This window comes from Macaca mulatta, chromosome 11, assembly GCF_049350105.2.
Source record: "Macaca mulatta isolate MMU2019108-1 chromosome 11, T2T-MMU8v2.0, whole genome shotgun sequence".
Lineage (NCBI taxonomy): Eukaryota > Metazoa > Chordata > Mammalia > Primates > Cercopithecidae > Macaca > Macaca mulatta.
In genome coordinates, this window is record NC_133416.1 from 46,439,792 (window position 1) to 46,458,294 (window position 18,503).

General features: G+C 34.0%; 1 protein-coding gene across 5 annotated transcripts in view; it reads right to left on the reverse strand.

Annotated features, from left to right (window-relative positions):
- ABCD2 (ATP binding cassette subfamily D member 2) overlaps window positions 1-18,503 on the reverse strand; it is a 124,180-nt gene that overhangs the window by 77,000 nt on the left and 28,677 nt on the right. For all 5 annotated transcript variants that reach the window (XR_013400960.1, XM_077953860.1, XM_028829407.2 and 2 more), the window contains exons 7-8: window positions 10,643-10,788; window positions 3,823-3,907 (exon numbers count right to left, since the gene is read on the reverse strand). Coding sequence is in view for 4 of the 5 variants with exons in the window: in XM_077953860.1 (XP_077809986.1) it covers window positions 3,823-3,907; window positions 10,643-10,788 (231 nt within the window). In the remaining variant the exon portion in view is untranslated. The remainder of the gene's footprint in view (window positions 1-3,822; window positions 3,908-10,642; window positions 10,789-18,503) is intronic.

The following is an 18,503-nucleotide window of genomic DNA, read 5'->3' on the forward strand; positions in this document are numbered from 1 at the left end:
GTGTGTGTGTGTGTGTGTGTGTTTATGTGTGTACTTGAATATATCAAGCAATAGCTAGAATCTGATGCTGATATAAGTAAACAAAGCATTAGGTAACATTGTTTCTCAGATTTCCTTTCCTCTGTGTTTTGTATGTCATCAGTAGAATGGGCTTTGTGAAAGATTTAATCTACCCCCCTTAAGACAGGAGTTTTTCAAACATTCTTGAGATATTAAAACATTTAAAATCCTCTCTAAAAGAGAATACTATTGCGATGCTTAGTACTTCCTGCTGAAGTTCTTCATTTTTGCCAGCTCGAGTCTTTCACATCACAACTCAAACTTTAAATCCTTTGAGAATGAGGGAAGGCAGTTTCCTATTGTTAAACTTTCTCTTCACTAGATTGAATACCTAAAATTCCTTGTATCTTTTGTCAACAGATTGTGCTTTTCAACTATTTGCTCTTCTTCATTGATCTTTGTATGGCTCACTAAATTTTCTTTCCATTGATATACTTGTGACTTAATTCACTCATTATCACATTATATCCAAAATATTTTAGATACACAAACACCACGTATTTATTTCAGGTTACAGATATGTGAAATCTCTTTGGGTTAACCACATTTATTAATGTCACTTGTTATTTATTACAAAGTTTATTTTATTAACACACTGATACAGTGAGAAATTTACAGCTAAATTTTATATTCCTCCATATTATATTTCTAAGCTGATGATCATATTACTGGATACTTATGGCCTAGACCCAAACAGAGTCAGGGTGATAGTGGGTAACAGCTGGTCATAAATGCCAAGCTGTAAAGTTGTTGTTGTTGTTGTTGTTTTTGAGACGGAGTCTCACTCTGTTGCCAGGCTGGAGTGCAGTGACGCCATCTCGGCTCACTGCAAGTTCTGCCTCCTGGGTTCAAGTGATTCTCCTGCCTCAGCCTACCGAGTAGCTGGGACTATAGGCGCCCGCCACCACGCCCAGCTAATTTTTTTTTATTTTTGTAGAGAAGGAGTTGCTGCCCGCCTTGCCCTCCCAAAGTGCTGGGATTATAGGAGTGATCCACTGCACCCAGCCCCAAGCTGTAAAGTTTACTCTTGAATTTCACCACATCCTCTGAGAAACGAGTATCCAGAAATACACATCACTAAAAATCCCAAATTAGCAAAATTTAGTTTATATTTTTAGTTAGCCACATTCTTAAATGTACACTGTTATAAATAATATATTGTGAACACAACTAATAATTTTTCTCACTAAAAATCCCAGCTAAACACAAAAATAATATTTAGAGTGTGATTTAATTTACCTGAAGTTATACAACAAGCAAAACTAATTTATGGTGATAGAAATCAGAATAGAAATGTCTAGAGGGGACTGGATTGGAAAGGAGGATGAATAAACTTCCTAGGGTAACAGAAATGTTTTTTTATCTTGATTGGGGTATTGGTTACATAATGTAGAAACATTCATAAAAGTCATCCAATTGTATATCTAAAATCTGTGTTTTTGGTATATAAATTTTAGTACAATAACAATAAGCCCTGGTTAACTATTATATATTAATACAGAAAAGCACATAATTACATATGAAATAAAAAGTATATAAATTATAATATGCTTTATGAAAATAGCTACATTAAAATAATACAAATAACAACCAACTTTTGCATATTACCAAGACTGGGAAAAAAATTCCAAAGTTTTAACAGTGTTTAAATGTTACAGTAATTTAAAATTTGAATAATTTAAAATGTCCAAAATTTTAACAGTGCTAATAAGATAACAGCTAGTGAGATAATTGCTAATGAGATAACAGATTTTTTCTTTTTTACTTATATACATTTTCTACTTTTATAAAATGAACATAATTATATTTTAATAAAATTCTATAAATCATTTTTATGCTACGTTCTTATTAAAAAGGCTGAACCTAAATCTCATCAAGCTCTTTGCTCTAATCTCCAGTTTACAGAAAAAAAATGGGAGATTGGGAAACAGGATAAAGGACCCCTACCTAGATTTACCTGATAAGGTAGCAATGAGATAAATCTAGAACAGGCAACATTCTACAGGACAATTAACCCAGTTCCTTCAACAAGTCAAAGGTATAAAAGGTAGGTGAGCCCTGGGAGGAGGAGAGACTCTTTAGATTAAAAAGGAATTAAGAGGTGTAACAATAAAAATGCAATGTGTGAAACTTGTTTAGATCCAGGTTTGAAGAAATCAAGTGTAAAAAGATATTTTTGAGACAATCAGGGAAACTTTGGATATGAACCATACATATATTAAATAACTTTAAATAATTATTACCAATTTAATTAGGTATTATTGTGACATGTTATTATCTAAGACTATATCCTAATATTTCAGAGACTGTTCTCAAAGTATTCAGGGAAAAATATCGTAATACCTGTGATTTGCTTTAAAATACTTTAGAAACTTAAAAAAATGAGTAGATAAATCAAGTGTAACAAAACATTAGACTTGTTAAATCAGTGTAATGAGAATATGGGGTTCTTAGAACAATTTCTCTTTTATGATGACATTTGACTTTTTTCCCATAATTAAAGGCTTTAAAAAAATGAATAGCCAAGTGAGTGCTTAGTGTGGGCCAACTAATTGCTAAATGTTCAATAATACATACTTGATTTAATTTTTAAAATTCTCTACAAAAAATGTTACCGCTTTCACTGCAACTCACTCAAGAGTGCTGCATCTGCCATCATTTATGGCCATTCACGAATTCATGTACGTAACTATTTGGTCCTTTTTTCCTAAGACTTAATTATAAAAAGTGAGTAACATAGTTTCTGGCAACCTCCTGGGCTGCACAACTCAGGTTCTCATTGCCAGAGAGTTAAGGGGGTTGGGAGGGAGAATGGAAAGAATCAGGAGAATCAGAAGGGCTTTAATATTTCCTTCCCACGTCTTGTGCTTGATATCCTTAAACTCAAAAGGCTATGAAGCTGGTTACAATTAAAAATGTTTTATCAGAAGCAATTATTTCCTGCCTCTCAATTTTTCTCAGTTCATTGAAACCTATGCAGAATGGTCCCTTTTTCCATTGGCTATACCTTTGAATTTCAAGGGGGAGAGCATTACTGGTGTAATAGGCTGCTGAACGGTTAAAAAGTTGGTTTACTTTGAATTTAATAATTTAAGTCAGAAAGTTTTACTGAATGTCTAACTATTGGATTTACACAAGTATCATAGTGATTGTATAGTCTTCATATTTTACAATTAATAATCATTATTTCAAACTTAGGATACACAAAAATTTAATTTAGTCCTTTGTACATATTATTTCATCTAACATTACTTAACATGAAAGAAATAGAAAAACAAATATTTGGAGATTCTACTATAAGAAAAAATAATTTGGCCAGGCACAGTGGCTCATGCCTGCACTTTGGGAGGCCAAGGTGGGCGGATCACCTGAAGTCAGGAGTTCAAGACCAGCCTGGTCAAACACGGTGAAACCCCATCTCTACTAAAAACACAAAAATTAGCTGGGCGTGGTGACATACGCCTGTAATTTCAGCTACTCAGGAGGCTGAGGCAGGAGAATTGCTTGAGCCTGGGAGACGGAGGTTGCGGTGAGCCAAGATCATGCCACAGAACTGCAGCCTGGCTGACAGAATGAGACTCTGTCTCAAAAACAAAAAAAACAAAAAACAATAAAACCAACTGTGAACTCTATGCACTAATTTTATAGTAAGATATCTTTAAACTAAACATGAGGACAATAAATCCTGTCCAAACACTTGTTATTGTTGTTTGGTTTGGTTACAGCAATGGACTAGTAGTTACCTGAATTTAGTATACTTACTTATGATAAAACATACGAGCCATGCCCATTCTTTGCTTTTCCCCTCCTGACAGGACATCTTTCCAGTCCATAACAGCATCCCATCCTTAAGAAAATAAAGAAATATACATTCATATAAATCATTTGTTTAATTGTTACTGTTTCTACCCTAGACAAGTGATTCCAAATTCAAATTGTCAACATGAAGAACTTGGTATTTTATAGAATATATGCTTGGATAAACTACAGAGCCTCATGTATAAGCATTTTGTTTTAGATTTGATATTCTTTTGATGGTAATAACTTCTTATACTGACAAATGATCTTACAAGAATTTTAAACACTGACACTTTAAAAACTGTGTTTGTTTCTCAGTGTCTCCAGTGGATTGATAGGCTTACACTTATCTTGGAGGGAGATGGGAGAAAAGACCCAGTAAATTTTCATACGTCAAGTACAAAGTCTACAAAGGCTAAGAAAGGAACTAATTTAGGTGGCTCCCCTGTGCCTAGCACTTTATGTGAGTTTTCTCATCATATATTTCACAGTTTTGTAAGATAGATTTTATTTCTTGCATTTTATAAGTGAGCAACCTACAGTTCCTGGAGTAATTGACTTGTCTAGGTTTACAATATTAGATGTCAGAACTGGGATTTATGTTTAGGTCTATCTGATGCTTTTATAGTTTTTCCATGCATGCTATCTCTTAAAACATCTTAACTATTGACTTTCTGTTTGATATTTATTCAAAACGCAAGGATTCTATTTTTCTTACAAAGAGAGTAGGTCTTGCATATTAATATGAATATGTGCCCAGAATATCTGTATATTAAAAATCAAGTTTCAGAATTGTATATATCATCATCTTTCTGTAAATAAACACATACACATATATTTCCAGGAACAGAATTAGATTCATTTCCTAAGTTACTCATTTTTTAAAAATTTGAAAATTTTATAATAAGCCTACCTTAATTTTATAATTAGATTTTTTTAAGATTACTTAAAAATAAAACCATAGTTCCACTACTGGAGAGTCTGATTTTCAAGGAAGAAAATGACTGCCAAAACCTAACAGATACTTAGAGCAAAATTTCTAAAGCCTAAGTGTTCAGGGGTTAACTCTCTTCTTTGGAAAAAATCCACGTTCTCTGTCATCTTTTTACTTGATCAGCTGAATTTTGCCATTAAAATTTTGAAATTTTTGCCACTAGATTTTTGAAATAATCTTGGTCAATAGGAAAGAAAGTAGAAAGTGTAGTCTTCATTGCTTTATGTGAACTGTGTATCTGAAAAGTCAAATTATCAAAAATGATTATTCGATTCTTTTGCTGGTTAGAAGAAAAATTTGGACTTTTTTTTTTTTTTTTTCTGAGACGGAGTCTCACTCTGTCACCCAGGCTGGAGTGCAGTGGCAGGATCTCAGCTCACTGCAAACTCCGCCTCCCGGGTTCACGCCATTCTCCTGCCTCAGCCTCCCAAGTAGCTGGGACTACAGGCGCCCGCCACCTTGCCCGGCTAGTTTTTTGTATTTTTTAGTAGAGACGGGGTTTCACCGTGTTAGCCAAGATGGTCTCGATCTCCTGACCTCTTCATCCGCCCGTCTCGGCCTCCCAAAGTGCTGGGATTACAGGCTTGAGCCACCGCGCCCGGCCTGGACTTGTTTTTGAAATCCAAAAGTTCAGAGACTTTGATGAAATAATATATATTAATTGTTAAGCATAAAATGAATCTTTATGTTTCTTACCATCTTCTTCCTTTAAATTTACCACTACAGAGTACATGGCATTAAAAAAATGTATAAAAGCATAAAAAAGAAACTAAAAACAATGGTTGCCTGATGGGGATAGGTGATAACTGGATGGAAGGAAACAGGAATCAGAAGAATCTTTTACAGTACATTTAAAAATGCCTTTTCATTTATGAATTATGTGAAAGTGTTACTCCAAAAATTAAATAAGCAAAGACATACAATAAAGGTAATACAACAGATGAAAAATTGCCAATAAAAATTACCTGGAGTGAAAAGGAGACTTTTCCTATTTCCCAGTGACACCTGAAATCTCACTCCCTAGAGGGAATCACTGTTCATTTTATTGGGTAAGCTTCCAGAAATTGTCATTTTTTAAATAAGAAAATACACATAGGAAATAGACAAATCCTTAAAATTTTATGTTAGGAAAAATAATCTTAAAATACCATCTGATTCAGAGTTCTTGCTTCTAGGGAAAACTGTTGAAATAAAACTTCCCCTGTGATTGAATTTCATAGTACTTATGAAATATAAGTGATGATTTGAGAAATAGACTTGGATTACTATGCAGTGGAGAAATATTCTGAGCTTAACTTTTTTTTCCCCTGCTCCCTGAAAGCATGGCACAAGAGAAAAGTATTTGGGTCAAAGGACTCTTTAACTTTTATATATTTTAATAAATCATGTTCTTTGTTCTACTAAACCCAAAGGTTTTTGTAGGCAGGCAATATTGCATGATCACGGAACACATAAATCAAAACTCTGAGTCATAATGTTGCCTCTGACCCTGATTTAGTGAGACAAAGTCAGCAAAGAAGAGAATGATTTTCCTGCTTCCTGGAGATGCATATGCTTCTTTAGTTCATGTCCCTTTGTTAACCCTTTTATGCTTTCCTGTTTTGTAACCTAGTTGATGGAATGGAATGTAGTTTTTAATTCCATTTTTATTATACCAACCAAATGATTAGCTAGTCTAAACAGGACTTCAGTAGGCATCTTTCAAATTAACTAATGTACTTGCAAATGTGTTTTCTTGCCTTGCTTAAATATCTCAGGTTTAAGAATTAAGCAAGTAAAACAGATTTCCTTGAAGTTTTTTTTTTTTTTTTTTATGTTCAAGGATATAATAGTTTTTATTATTGTTTAAAAAGCTAGGAGTTACCATAGTACAGTCGCATACTCTAGCATAGAGCACTGACTTTCAAGTCAGATCTGTGCTTGAATCCCTGTCCCACAATTTGCCATGGGACTCTAAGTTACTAAATTTCTGAAATTAATCTTTAAGATGAAGATAGTAAAACCTACATCCCTGGACAATTATGGGTATTAAATAAGATGATATATGTAAATTCCACATAGTAAGCACTCAATAACCCATAACAATTATGATTACATTTTTAAGTTTGGAAAATTCTTAGAAAGAGTTCTAGACCTTCTTGATGACTTCTAAAAGAATAGACTATTTCATCTTTATTCTAAATTTCTATTTGGATCATTAGATTTCAAACTTCCTCAAAATAACTTGCCCAAGATAAACATGTAGCATTTATTCTACCACAGCCTTCTGAAACTCCAAGGAGTTGACCACATGAAACAAAAAACCAATCTGCTTTCCATATATAGTAGGAATGACAAATACCAAAAATTAAAAGTATTTTTCTTGCCTGCCTTATTTGTTTATTGTAAGGATCAAATGAAATAATGTATGTGATATTGTTATATAAAACTTCAAGCATTATCACACAAAGACAAAATATAGTATCAATATTACAACTACTAATATTACCATTAGCTACTAATTCTTTTTTTTTTTTTTTTTTTAGACAGGGTCTCACTCTTGTTGCCTGGGCTGGACTGCAGTGACGCAATCACAGCTCACTGCAACCTTGACTTTGCGGGCTCAGATGATTCTCCCACCTCAGCCTCCCAAATAGCTGAGACAACAGGGGTGTGCCACCATTCCCAGCTAATTTTTGTATTTTTTATAGAGAAGTGGTTTCACCATGTTGTCCAGGCTGGTTTCAATCTCCTAGGTTCAAGCTATTAAGCTATTTACCCTTCTCGGTCTCCCAAAGTTCTGGGATGACAGATGTGAGCTGCCAGACAGGGCCAGCTACTAATTCTTGTGTACTCATATGCCATTTTGCTAATGTTTTACATACAGTCTTATTTGATCTTCACAAAAAAACTTGTAAGGTAGATATTTAACCTCATTTTACAGTTGAAGATACAGAGAACAGGACTAATCAAGATTTAATTCCAGAACTCTGAGTTAAAAGTCCATATTCTCAATCACTGTACTACTACTCTACTTCTAATAATGTAAGCGGGCTGTGAAACAGAACATAAAATCCATTTAAAATTAATCTTGGTGTCTCATTTGTTATTTCAGTCATTTTTCTAGACTATCAAATTATATGAATTATTAAATTATTTGAAAGTGTGAATATTATTTTTTGTTTTATTTTATTTTTTAACTTTTAGGCTTGGGGGGGCACATGTGAAGGTTTCTTACATAGGTAAACACATTTCACAGGGGTTTGTTGTACATATTATTTCATCATCCAGGTATTAAACCCAGTACCCAGTGCTTTTCTTTTCTGCTCCTCTCCCTCCTCCCACCCTCCAACCTTCAAGTAGACCTGAGTCTCCGTTGTTTCCTTCTTTGTGCTTGTAAGATCTTATCACTTAGCTCCTACTTGTAAGTGAGAACATGCAGTATATGGTTTTCTGTTCCTGCATTAGTTTGCTAAAGGTGATTGCCTCCAGCTCCATTCATGTTTCCACAAAATATGTGAGCTCATTCTTTTTTTATAGCTGCATAATATTCCATGGTGTACCTGTACCACACTTTCTTTAATCTATCGTTGATGGGCATTTACGTTGATTCCATGTTTTTGCTATTGTGAATGGTGCTGTGATGAACATTTGTGTGCACGTGTCTTTGTGGTAGATGATTTATATTCCTCTGAGTATAAACCCAGTAATGAGATTATTGGGTGAAATGGTAGTTCTGTTTTTAGCTCTTTGAGGAATTGCCGCACTGTGGTTGAACTGATTTACACTCCCACCAACAGTGTATAAGTGTTCCCTTTTTCCTACGACCTTGTTGACATCTGCTATTTTTTGATGTTTTAATAATAGTCATTTTGACTGGTGTGAGATGGTATTTCATTGTGGTTTTGATGTGCATTCTCTAATGATCAATGATATTGAGCTTTCTTCATATGCTTGTTGGCTGCATATATGTCTTCTTTTGAAAAGTGTCTGTTCATGTCCTTTTCCCACTTTGTAATGGTGTTGTTTTTCTCTTGTAAATTTGTTTAAGCTCCTTATAGATGCTGGATATTAGACCTTTTTCAGATGCATAGTTTGCAAATATTTTCTCCCATTGTGTAGGCTGTCTGTGTACTCTGTTGATAGTTTCTTTTGCTGTGCAGAAGCTCTTAAGTTTAATTAGATCTCACTTGTCAATTTTTGCTTTCATTGTGATTGCTTTTGGTATCTTTGTCATGAAGTCTTTGTCTGTTTCCATGTCCAGGATAGTATTGCCTAGGTTGTCTTCCAGGGTTTTTATGGTTTGGGGTTTTACATTTAAGTCTCTAATCCATCTTGTGTTGATTTTTGTATATGGTATAAAGAAGGGGTCCAGCTTCAGTCTTCTGCATATGGCTAGCCAGTTATCCCAGCACCATTCATTGAATAGAGAGTCTTTTCCCCTATTGCTTATTTTTTCAGCTTTGTTGAAGATTAGATGGTTGTAGATGTACGGCCTTATTTCTGCAGTCTCCATTCTGTTTCCCAGGTCTCTGTGTCTGTTTTTGTATCAGTACTATACTGTTTTGGTTACTGCAGACCTGTAGTATAGTTTGAAGTGGGGCAGTATGATGCCTCCAGCTTTGTTCCTTTTGCTTAGGATTACCTTGGCTATTCAGGTCCTTTCTTGGTTCCATATAAATTTTGAAATAGTTTTTTTCTAGCTCTGTGAAGAATGTCATTGGTAGTTTGATAGGACTAGCATTAAATATGTAAATTGCTTTGGGCAGCATAGCCATTTTAATGATATTGATTCTTCCTATCCATGAACATGGGATGCTTTTCCATTTGTGTCTTCTCTGATTTCTTTGAGCAGTGTCTTGTAATTCTCATTGTAGAGATCTTTCACCTTCCTGGTTAGCTATATTCCTAGGTATTTCATTCTTTTTGTGGCAATTGTGAAGGAGATTGTCTTCCTGATTTGGCTCTTGGCTTGGCTGTTGTTGGTGTATAGAAATTTAGTAATCTTTGTATGTTGATTTTGTATATTGCAACTTTGCTGAAGTTGTTTATCAGCTGAAGGAGATTTTGAGCTGAGACTATGGGGCTTTTTAGATATAGAATCATGTGTCTGCAAGCAGGGATAGTTTGACTTCCTCTCTTCCTATATGAATGCCCTTTATTTCTTTCTCTTGCCTGACTGCTCTAGCTAAAGTGAGATTATTATTATTAAATTATTTGAAAGTATCACTAAACACAGAGAGTATTATTAGACAATAATTCTATTTTAAGCTTATATGTACAAATGTTATTTATACTCTTTCAAAAATGTTTTATGCTGAAAAAACACAATACAGAAGTTTCTGACTTTAATTATCTGTGTGCTGCTTGAGAGCAAAAAAAAGATACTGGTAAGATTGTGGGTCTGAAACCAAAAAAAGTAAGTTCTGTGGTATCTACTTCTCAAATTATTTAATTTAATGTAAGCTGAGGGCTTGTAAGGCTAATATTTCTGTCACAGACTTTAAATACATCTAGACTGACAATGGCCTCAGGGACTTTGTACATTCAAATATAGAAGAAAAAAGCTTTTTTTAAATGTTAGCTGCACTGACATGGAGACTTGATAAAAACTTAATGTGTTGCATTAAACATAACACAAGCAGAAAAAGAAATACAAATAATGGAACAGCAATAAAACTCCATCTTTACACTTATGTGCTTATTTCCGATTATAGCATACATTCAAATTAAACCACACACTAAATATATACCCAAGGTTACTTTTTAAACGTGAAGTTAAATGCATTAAAAAAGAATGATGGACTTTACCTCCTTCTCTTTGAACTATGTGATAGAGATGGACATTGTGTAGGATACGTTCCAGATCTTGGTCTGTACAACCTTTATCATGCATATCATCCACTGAATCAGGGTAAATGACTTGATCTCGAAGACTTCCAAGAGACATATATGGCCTGTAAAACACCAAGCACACAAGAATCCTAGTGGAAAGTCATGATAACTTACTCAGTGTGACATCTTGGTAGTCTGAAAACATCAGTGAAGACTTTAAACACTACATTTCCAGGATGATATTTGTTAACCTGGTGATGAGTACTTCTCCCTCAGGCACTGCTAAACGATACCATTATGTTTACGTAAAAACTTACTGGCACATGGACACAAGAAAAGCTTCTCTAAGAAATCATCTGACATTTCTTTTTTCTAAAAAATTTTATTTTATTTTATATTTTGTAGAGACAGGGTCTTGATATGTTTCCCCAAGCTAGTCTCAAACACCTGCCTCAAGTGGTTCCTCCTAACTTGGCCTCGCAAAGCACTGGGATTACAGTTGTAAGCCACAGATACCAGCCACATTTAACATTTTCAGCAGAAAAATACTGTATATACTTTGTTTCACTGCATTTGATAAATATTGCTTCTGTAATTCATCTATAATTATTTGGGTTACATATTATGCAATTTGGGTTTTGACCCAGCAATGTGAACAAACAAAACAAAAAAATGTAATTCATAGTAAGAAAAACACAAATTAAAACTACATTGAGTTTCTTGCTTTTCAGATTGGCAAAAATTCGACAACTTGATAACTCACTCCACTGGCAGGCCTGTGGGTAAAGGAGTGTTCTCATACTACAGTGAAAATGCAGAATCATACAACTCTTACAGAGGGGATTTGGCAAGCTGACAGAGCATTTGCCCTTTGACCCACTTCTTGGAATTTACTCTGAAAATATACTTCTAAAAATACAAAAAAAGATGCATGCAGTTATTCATTACAACTTATTTGTAATAGCAAAATATTGAAATGCAACATAAATACCCATACAAAGAAGACTGACGGAATAAACTATAGTACATCCACTATGCAGCTATAAAAAAAAAGATGAGGAAAACCTCTATAAACTGATATGAAGTGATTTCTATGATATATTGTTAAGTTGAAAAGCAAAATGCAAAAGTAGACTTATAGCAGGGTTTCTCAACAACGGCACTTTGGCTTATTGAACCAGATAATTGTTTGTTGTCGAGGGCTACCCTGTGTATAGTAGGATGTTTAGCATTATACCTGATGTCTACCCACTAGATGTCAGTAGCACCCCTTCCTGTAGTGAACAAAAATAATTGTCTCCAGATACTGCCAAATATCTCTGGGGGACAAAATCTTCCCAGTTGAGAACCACTTCTATGTAAAAAGAAAGCAAAATGAAGTATAGACATACCCATTTATATTTAAAAAAGGAAACACAGGAAGAGTAAACCTGAAACTAGTGAAGTTGGTTAGCTACAGGAGGTGGGAGGAACAAGGTGGAATGGACAGGCAGGAAAAGGCCTAAGTATCCTTTCTATTAATAAAGTTTTTACTTTTGGAATCCCTCAAAGTGTTACTATTCAATAAACAAACAAAATTAAACCGACAAGAATGAAGGAAGAAACCTTAAAATTGAATACAAACAGAAACAATTTAACTGAACAGTATATCCAAAGGATAAAGTAACCACACAGTGAGGGGGATGGAGGTGGGGATGAATTAATCCATGTGACTTTTGAACTTGGCTACATAATTTCAGTCAAAGACAGAAAGAATCACGTGGAAATCTTGAAGCTTACTTGCAAATTTATTTTTGGTAATGATATAGGGGTAGCAATTCTGAAACCATTTTATGTGTATTGTAGGATTGGTTAAGTAAATAAATGGTTTGGTAATGTTAGGAGCAAGGGTTCTCACTGTGGAAGAAGAAAGACACAAACATACTATGTGGGAAGGCAAGAGAAAAACTCTACTATTTAATTTGAATTTGAGTATCAGTATGAATTTATGATTTTTAATAAAAAAATTCTAGTCCTATCTACATCTGAAACATTCTAATATTATCCTTTGTGAAGCACACATCATTTCAGCAATGCAATAAATTCAATTGTGGACCCAAAAAGATCCATCTTAATCCAGACCCCCCCCCATATCTGTAAATGAAACCTTATTTAGAAACAGAATCTTTGCAGATTTAATTAAAGTTCTTGAGACAAGATCATCCTGGATTAACCAGATGAGCCCTAAATCCAATAAATGCCCTTATCAAATGAGAAGAAACCCAGGAAAGAAAAGAAAGCCACATGGAGACAGAGATGGAAGTTATGGTGCCACAAACCAAGGAATGCTTGGCACCACCAGAAACTGGAAAAGAGGCAGGAAATAATTCTTTCCAAGAGCCTTCAGAGGGTGTGGATTGCCAATACTTTGACTTCTGGTATTCAGGAATGTGAGAAAATAAATTTCTGTTGTTGAAACCGGCAAGTGTTCGGTAATTTGTAGCCCTTAGAAACTAATACAAGTAGTATTTCTGTAAAAAGTTCATAACCTGAATCACATCATGCAGAAACTATCAGACAAACCTAAATTGAGGTATTCTCTTAAAAAAAAAAAAAAGCAGTAGTCTTGCACTCTTTCAAAATATCAATGTCATAAAAAATAAAGAAATGCTGAGAAACTCTTCTGAATAAAACAAACTGTAATAAATAGACATGGCAACTACATGCAGTGCAAGACAATGCATCGGGAAAAACAAGTTGCTCTAAAGTACAGTGTTATGACAATTGCCAAAATTTGAATATGGACTGTACTTTAGATATTAATATTATATCAATGTCAAATTTCCTTAATTTGATAAGTATACTGTAGTTACCTAAGAGAATATCTCTATTCTTTGAAAACATACCCTAAATTAGTTAGGGGTAAAGATTTATGATTACTGCAAATTGATTAAAAAATATAAGGTGTATATTGTGTGTGTGTGCCTGGACAGAGAAAGAGAAGGAGAGATTTTAAAATACAAAATGTGTTTTATGGACGAATTATCTACCTATTTTCCCACGGTACACAATATCTACCTATTTTCCTATGGTACACAAGCCATTAGATTGAAGGATAGACAGCACAAGCTTATTTTATAATATATTTAATTATTATTTGAATTCAAAATGTTTGTATTTTACTCGTACATGTGTATGTTCATATAAGAAGATTTTGCAATGAAATCATTACAAATATAAGGAATCTCTGGTCTTTTTTTTTTTTTTTTTTTGGAGACAGAGTTTCACTCTGTCACCCAGGCTGGAGTGCAGTGGCCCGATCTTGGCTCACTGCAAGCTCTGCCTCCAGGGTTCACGCTATTCTCCTGCCTCAGCCTCCCAAGTAGCTGGGACTACAGGCGCCTGCCACCATGCCCAGCTAATTTTTTGTATTTTTAGTAGAGACGGGGTTTCACCATGTTAGCCAGGATGGTCTTGATCTCCTGACCTCGTGATCCGCCCGCCCCAGCCTTCCAAAGTGCTGAGATTACAGGCGTGAGCTATCGCGCCTGGCCTGATCTTGTTTTTAAATTGAGATATAGTTCACATATCATACAATTCACCCTTTGAAAGCATACAATTCAGTGGTTTTTAGTGTATTCGCAAGGTTATGTAAACATCACCACTGATTCCAGATCATTTTCTTCACTCCAGAAAAAAACCCCATACCCAATAGCAGACATTACCTATTCCTCCTTCCTCTCAACCCCTGGCAACCATTAATCTATTTTCTGTCTCCATGGATTTGCCTGTTGTGGACATCTCAAATATATGGAACCATACAATATGCAGTCCCTTGTGACTGCCTTTTTTCCATTAGTATAATGTTTTCAGGTTCATCCATGCTGTAGCATGTAACGGTTCCTTTTTTTTAGCTGAATAATATTTCATTGTAGGCCATATTTGAATAATCCACTCATTGGGTGAGGGATATTTCAGTTGTTTTCACTTTTTTGTGTTATGAATGATGGATATATGCCAATGAATGAAAATACTGAAGCATATAATTTTTAGAGAAATTGCCAGACTGTTTTTCCAAAGTGGCTATACCATTTCTGGTCACATTTCTTGCATCATATCTCTCTCCAAGGCCTTCCCTCCTGCCCTGTTCTTTATTTTTTCCTCTCCAGTCTAACTTTATTTAAAAAATAGGATACATAGTTATTTGTTTGGGTAGATTGTCTTAAGCACTCATATAATATGACATTATCTTAAATTAATATCATATAATAATAGCATAAAATAGAAATTAGTCATTAGAGCCACTGAACAGTTTTAATTAGGTACTCTGAGTCTACTCAGAGGAAGAAATACATAGAATCTCAGGGGAGAGTTCTTTTGTTGCCTTCCAAGGTGACATCAGCTCCAACTTAATATGAATCAGAAGCACAGATATTCTCCTCCTGTAGCATAAAACCTCTATGTTATTAGGTCCCAAGAGTAGCCATGACACAATACACAACTGAGACCACAGTGATAAAAATACATCAGTGCATTCATTTCACATGCGTTTCTATAGGATTCTACCAGAAAATTTGATTAATTGGCATATTTGACAATGAAATTAGGTTTTATATCTATATTTCAGAAAAAGCAAGCACTATAGAATCATGATTGTGATAACTGGTTTTGGAGAAATGATTCTGGGGATTCATTGTAATATCACCCAAATTCCAAACTAGTACCTCATTTGTAAAACAACTTATTTTAATAATTTCATTTGTTATGAGGACTAAATGAAGGAGTGGGTTTTTATGAAGCTAAGTGAAGCAATGTACTCAGATCACTTATTATAGTACAGGCACATAGTAGGCACTCAATAAATGGCATTACGAAGACAAATAAGTTAATTTCTACTTATGCTTATGTTCTCTACTTAGGCGAAAATGTAACATCTTAAAAAAGAATGAATAAAAAAGATTTCTATTAAGCCAGACAAGATACTGGTGGTTTTTATTCCATAGTAAATTTTTATTGTTCTTGACATGATTAAGAATTAAGTACCTAGATATGTAGATTTTAGATTATATTCTGTTAAGTACTCATGAGAATACCTCGTTCACCTAGAAGCATTTTTAAAAAACTACTTGGAACACCATGTATTAATAGTTTACTGGAGCAATTTATGGGGCCTCAAAAGTATCAAAATGTTCCAGGATGCCAAGTGTTTTCTTTGTAACGGGAATTTGGAGAAGCAAAACTGTGTAATTTCTTCAAAATTTAGTTTAATACTATTTTTAATTTCCTAGGGCCTTTTGAAATCAGACAGTTTTCTTTAATGAACAGATATGGACATTTTTCTCATAAGGGATTTTAATTATAAGGCAAAGCAAAATAATTAAATTATGGTTTTGCAATGCTTAATTTCTTATTGAATTTATAAAAGCCTAATAATATCTTAAATATATACTCCTGTAATTAAAAAAATCAAACCAAAACAAAAAAAAAGAAAAAAATTTAGCTACCTTTTAAAAAATGTAATCAGGACAAGATTTCAATAAAATGCCAAGTCATAATATGATGCTAAAAGAACTGCAAATGTGCCCACATTATTTGTTATCTGAGGTTTTTTTTTTTTTTTTTTTTTTTTTTTTTTTTTTTTTTTTTTTTTTGAGACAGAGTCTCGCTCTGTCGCCCAGGCTGGAGTGCAGTGGCACAATCTCGGCTCACTGCAAGCTCCGCCTCCCGGGTTCACTCCTTTCTCCTGCCTCAGCCTCCCGAGTAACTGGGACTATAGGCACCCTTCACCACGTCCGGCTAATTTTCTGTATTTTTAGTAGAGACAGGGTTTCACCATGTTAGCCAGGATGGTCTTGATCTCCTGACCTCGTATTCTGCCCGCCTTGGCCTCCCAAAGTGCTGGGATTATAGGCGTGAGCCACTGCGCCCGGCCCTATCTGAGCTATTGTTATTTAAATAATGTAGCAAATTATAAAAATTGCTCACTTTGAAAACTGATGTGAATGAGAATGTTGATGAATATATATAAAAATATTCATAAGCTTATATATTTATGGAGGACTCATCAAATATTGTTTTATTAAATTTCAATTTTCTGTCAATTATTGTTTTATGATCATGTGAAATGGTGAAAATAATACATTCTATATATGTTTGATGTACATAGCAACTAATGACACTTAGGGTATTATTAATATAATGATTTTAAAATATTATTATGATGTTTAAGACACCACTGAATTCTCTGGGGAGACTGTGTCAAAAAAATTCGGGATGACATTTACTCAATTTGAAAACACAAGGAAATGAAGGACCCTATATCCAATGTTTATATAATTAATTTGCATGTGATTCTCTTTCCAGCTCAAAGGTCTAGAATTTAACATTTTGAGTCAGTTCGTTTCTGTAGTCCTACCAAAGTTATACATAATAGATAAGCACTCAAAGTGCCCTTTACTAAACTTTCCTTTCTAGATATATAGACCTATTCAGGTAATCTTCTAAATATTTCAGGTAGATCAATTACCACATCACAATGTTACTGGCTCACTGGCTCTGGCTCATTAAAAAGGAGATCATGCAACATATCTAACATAAGCAACAGAAGAAATGGTCAGATTGCTCCTAATTAGTAGCTTTCAAAAAAGAAACATTGACTATTTTTAATTTACTTTCTATAAGTAAAACCCAGAATCATCTCTACATGTTATGGAAAAGAAAGCAGAATAAATCCATAGGTGTCAAAGATCATTTAACAAATAATCCTTATTTAAACAATTATAATAATTGTTTTTTCTTGGGAATCTAAAATCTTTCAAATGTATACAGAGTTAAAATTCAATTACAATAGTAAAATTATTTGAGATAAAATTCATTCCCCATGATTATGGTTTTTTGATAGTTGTGTTACTAATGTCTCAAGGTACTTTTATACTTTGCATTATATTCCCACTTTTCTGCATTAACATTTAAGTAATCTGACAGTGATGACTTTTTTGGTAAAATGTGTTGATGTTTGTTAGAGTTACTTTTTTATTATTCTCTAAGACAAAGCTACAAAGAAGGGGAAAGCATTGAGAAGTATTAGTTATATCTTTGTGCTTGGAGCCTCTGAATGACACAAAATTCTAAATATTTCTTAAGTTGAGAGCAAAAGACCAACTCAAATCCAGAGGAGGAAAGTGTAACATGAAAGGTCTATATACAGAGGAAACAAAATTCTTAAAATAATAATATAAAATTTAATTGGAACAATAGTGATAAAAATTTTTCAACAATGTTAACTGTATTTAAGGCATGAGATGTATTAAGTTTAAGAATAATGTACCACTAAGTACTGCTGTGTTGTCATAGCAATAAGAAGTTAGCAATCTGAAAGGCATAAAATTTAGCTATCAATAATTCATATAACTATACATGCTGGAACCAATCATGGCATCAGGTTTTTTCATGCATAGAAAGAACTAGATTTGGGTCATTTATAATATTCTTTAAAAAATGTGATAATAAGAAATATTCAAGTGAAAATAGACATTTACTATTACTTAAATTATATCTTTTGGATAAGATATTTCTAGGTTCCAAAATAGAGATGAGAATAGCCTCTTAAGAGCAGGGAAATGGTTTATTTCCAAGTAAAAAAAATATAATATTAGGCCAGGTGCAGTGTCTCATGCCTGTAATCCCAGTACTTTGGGAGGCCAAGGTGGGTGAATCACCTGAGGTCAGGAATTTGAAACCAGCCTGCTCAACATGGTGAAACCCGTCTCTACTAAAAATACAAAAATTAGCCAGGTGTAGTGGGTGGCACACACCTGTAATTCCAGCTACTTGGGAGGCTGAGGCACGAAAATCTCTT